Here is a 3,626-nt window from a genome sequence, read left to right on the forward strand (position 1 = left end):
CCGAGTTGCCTAGAAAGCTCGTCAGTAACATTTCTAGGAGCTAGGGGGTAGTATATAGAGATGCAAAACAAACCTGAAACATCTACTCGCTGGCGGTAGTACTGCTGGTAGTCTGTATTCCAGATCCATTGAGACCACTCGCTCCATCCTGATCTGCTCGTTTGATACATAGTAGCATTTTGCGCATACAGGCAATGCTTCTAAATATCCCGGCTCGAATATAATTATCCAAGGAAGATTGGTCGAGCAACAATAATGGTGGTTATGGATGTGAAAATGCAGCAATTCGCAAGTAGACCGGGTGTGCTGCAAGACGGTACGGATCGATCGAGAAGAGTTGAAACAACCAAAGTGATTTCGAAAGATAATCAAAGACTAGTCGAACAACCAGCTGGTAAAAGCCAAGAGACTTCTATCTCGTCGCCAAAAAAACAAGGACGAAGGCCTTTTGGTCGGTCAAAATCCAGGGCAGCTGCCAACGTTCGAGTGAAGAGGTACCAGCAGCTGGGAAGATGGTGGGTTGGGGGCTTTTGTAAAAAGGAATGAGAGTCAAAAAGTGACAAAGTGGGACCCTTGAACCAACAAGTCAGGTAGCTAACCAGGAATGCGGCTCAGTTGTCTATCAGATGCAGACTGGACGAGGGAGCTGCAGCTTGGTTGCACGAGGACGAAGATCCAAGCTATTGCTGGATTGCTTGGGGTGCGTTTACAAAGATCGGGTCTGAATAGTATCTTTGTGGGTGAAAGTACTCGACAGATTTCGCGGGGGAGACAATTGTCTTGTCTCTGCTTTAGTGCTATACCGTCTTTCCTGTATCTGGGATGAGGGAGACCAGTGTTCTGTGATGATTGGTGTCTGTGGCGTATGTACGTCGAGGGGCATAGGTCAGATCCTGCCGCCAATACTAGGATTAACGCTTCAGAGGTGCATGAAGTATGCTGAAGGGGTATCTCGTGCGTCTCTTATGGTGGTCTTGTTGGTGAAGTGAAGTCAGAACAGCCGTTGCAGGCTAGTTTTGGCGGGATGGTGGTACAGCAGCAGAAACAATGGCATCAACCGGAAACAGAGCACTAGCAGCAAGAAACACAGCAATGTACTGTAGCTTGGCTGCAGAGGTTGTAGCACGGGCTGGCCGGAGCAAATTGTATACAGCCTGGTGTCAATGAAGTTGAGTTTCCGAGTGCCTAGAGCACATACAACCTTGAAGGACGGAAAACAAGAGATAGAACCGGAGGGCTTAAAGGGTGGACAACTGAGCGGCAACCGCAGCTTATCAGTCGCTTCTGAGTATGCAGTCCAGCATCTCTTTAATGTCGCGCATCGACCAGCGAGTAACAGACGGAGCGTCGAGTGGGGATGGATGCAACAAGTGGAGGAGGTGGACTCATGGAGGGGTTCTGGGAGGAGTCGAGCTGCAAACTCGCATGACGAGACCCTTAGTTAGCTGAGTCAAGTCAAGTCTCGAGGTAGATGAATACCTTTGGTCGAGAGAAGGGCAGGTGAGAGAGGGACTGGATTAGATAACCCGAGTCAAGCATGCCATGACATGGCACGGCACACGCAGACAAGCGAGCAAGCAAGCAGCAAGCATGGAAGCGAAGCAAGCAAGACGCCAGCCGAGCGAGCGAGCAGCAAGAAAGAAGAGCCCGAGTGATAGTATGGAGTCCCATCATCCACCGTCCGTCCATCTGGAATAGGCACCGAAGAGTGCTGTAGAATGTCGTAGGAGACACGCCCCCCCAAAGTACAGGGCACAATGCATAGAGCCGAGAGGGTATTGGATCTCGGGACCAATTGGGAGGGGGAGTGAGCGATTTTGGAAGGCGTCCACCGGGAATGACTACAGGGTGTAGTTGTTGGTGTTGAGGTAGAGTTACAATAGTTGCATTCGTTAGCCCCGAGACTAAGTGGGCGGGAAGAGCACAGTGTGCACTTGGAGCATCCACCGATAGTGGGATCCTAGCAGGCCTCAAAAAGAGCCTCTGTCCACGACTGCGTGCTTGAGGCTAGGGTTAGTTTAAATAGAGTAGACGTTTACCGTTTTTGAACATTGCTGAATCGTGGAATTGGGTTTCCTGTGGCGGACAAGACGACAACAACCACGATGATGTGTTTTGTTTTGTTTTGTTTTCTTTCTATTTCCAAGGTCCATGTTGCATAAAGATATCACACATGACACGCTACGTAGCGGATCTAATGTCTTACTTTTAGAATCCCAGCAAGTCTGGTCTGACAAGAGACATTCGCGCTGTCACTGGTCAACTTTGCTGCATAGCTTGAGGAAACACTCGCTTTTCTCCATCCTGCGCTCTGCTGTCACATTTCTATTTGGTCAACATAGCGAGGACTCGACGTGTTTTGCCAATGGCTAATCCATCAGACCCATTCCATACGATACGCTTCTCCAGTTCGCAAGCGCTAACCGTCGCTAGTCTTTAGTGGCCGCTGTCCCCGACACCGGGAGCACTTCCCCTAAAACAGGACCTAACCTTGTTGTGACATCAACCCGCAAATCAGCCACTAGATTACAGTGCTGCCCAGGGCTGTCCCTCGCCAAATGGGGGGGAAAGCAACCCCCTGGCTCCCCTTCGGTTGCTTGACTGATTACATTGCCTTGTCATCTCCCTTTTCCCCTTCTTCCCTCTCTCTGCTTTGCGTACCCATCCCTATCCCTCCCTATCCTATCCTGTCCTTTCGTTCGCTCGTTCATTCCCCGTCAACGTCAACGTCAACAGCAGTCGATCTTTTTGAGCCAAAGAGCCTCAGCGGTCGTCTCGGCATTGATTGTCTCGTCCCGTATCGTCTGATCAGGTCATCAGAGAAATGGACAAGCCGCCTCTAGTTCCCATGAATCCGTCTTCTTCCCCTAGCTCTGTTGATCTTACGTACGTCGATGGATGCCGTAGCGTACGACAACCACAACCACTCGAGCTATCCCCGAGCTCACCAGAGTCAACATCACCAATACCCTCATAGCTCTACCTTGCCACTTCCTGTCCCCGGGGCTCATGGCAGATCTCGTTCCCCAGACCAGGTCGATGGTGAGGGCGAGGGCGAGGGTCGCTACCAGACCCTCGACGCTCTCCCACCCTCTCTCCATGTCTCGACAAGCTTGCCCATGTCCGAAGTCGATACTGTATTTTCCATGTATCAGCCAACATCTACCCAAGCCAGCATCATCAGCAGACGCGATGTAGACATGTCCGGTCCGGCTCCACCACATCGTCCTCCACCGTCCTGGAAAGCTGGCCTCGATGAACCATCACGTCCTCCTCCTCCTCCTCCACCACCACCGCCGCCTCCGTCCTATCTTCGACCTCCAATGATATGGCCACAGTCACTTCCGTTGGGGCCGAATCGATCCCCATTTGGTAGACCCCCGCCTCCACCACCGCCTGGAGATACTTTCGTCCATACGAACCTACGACCACCACTCTTATACAACCGTGACGCGGTCCTCTTCCAACGGCAATCGCCTCAGCAAATACTACCGCCACCGCCGCCTCCGCCGCCGCCTCCGCCTCCACCTCCCCGTACACCCGGGACGCCGACCATCTCAACATTCAATGTTTCTAGCGGTACCCCAACACAACCCCAGACCCCGAACTGAGGCCACCAAGAGGGT

The 3,626-nt window shown here is 52.0% G+C and overlaps 1 protein-coding gene across 1 annotated transcript; it reads left to right on the forward strand.

Annotated features, from left to right (window-relative positions):
- Positions 1 to 2,824: 2,824 nt before the first annotated feature.
- FGSG_01858 (uncharacterized protein) lies at positions 2,825 to 3,611 on the forward strand (the record flags this gene model as incomplete). The annotated part of the gene is made up of 2 exons (XM_011319403.1): positions 2,825 to 2,886; positions 2,978 to 3,611. 2 exons carry the CDS (start codon positions 2,825 to 2,827, stop codon positions 3,609 to 3,611), a joined length of 696 nt encoding a protein of 231 aa, XP_011317705.1.
- Between the last annotated feature and the right edge of the window lie 15 nt (positions 3,612 to 3,626).

Source organism: Fusarium graminearum, chromosome 1 (genome assembly GCF_000240135.3).
Source record: "Fusarium graminearum PH-1 chromosome 1, whole genome shotgun sequence".
Taxonomy (NCBI): Eukaryota; Fungi; Ascomycota; class Sordariomycetes; order Hypocreales; family Nectriaceae; genus Fusarium; species Fusarium graminearum.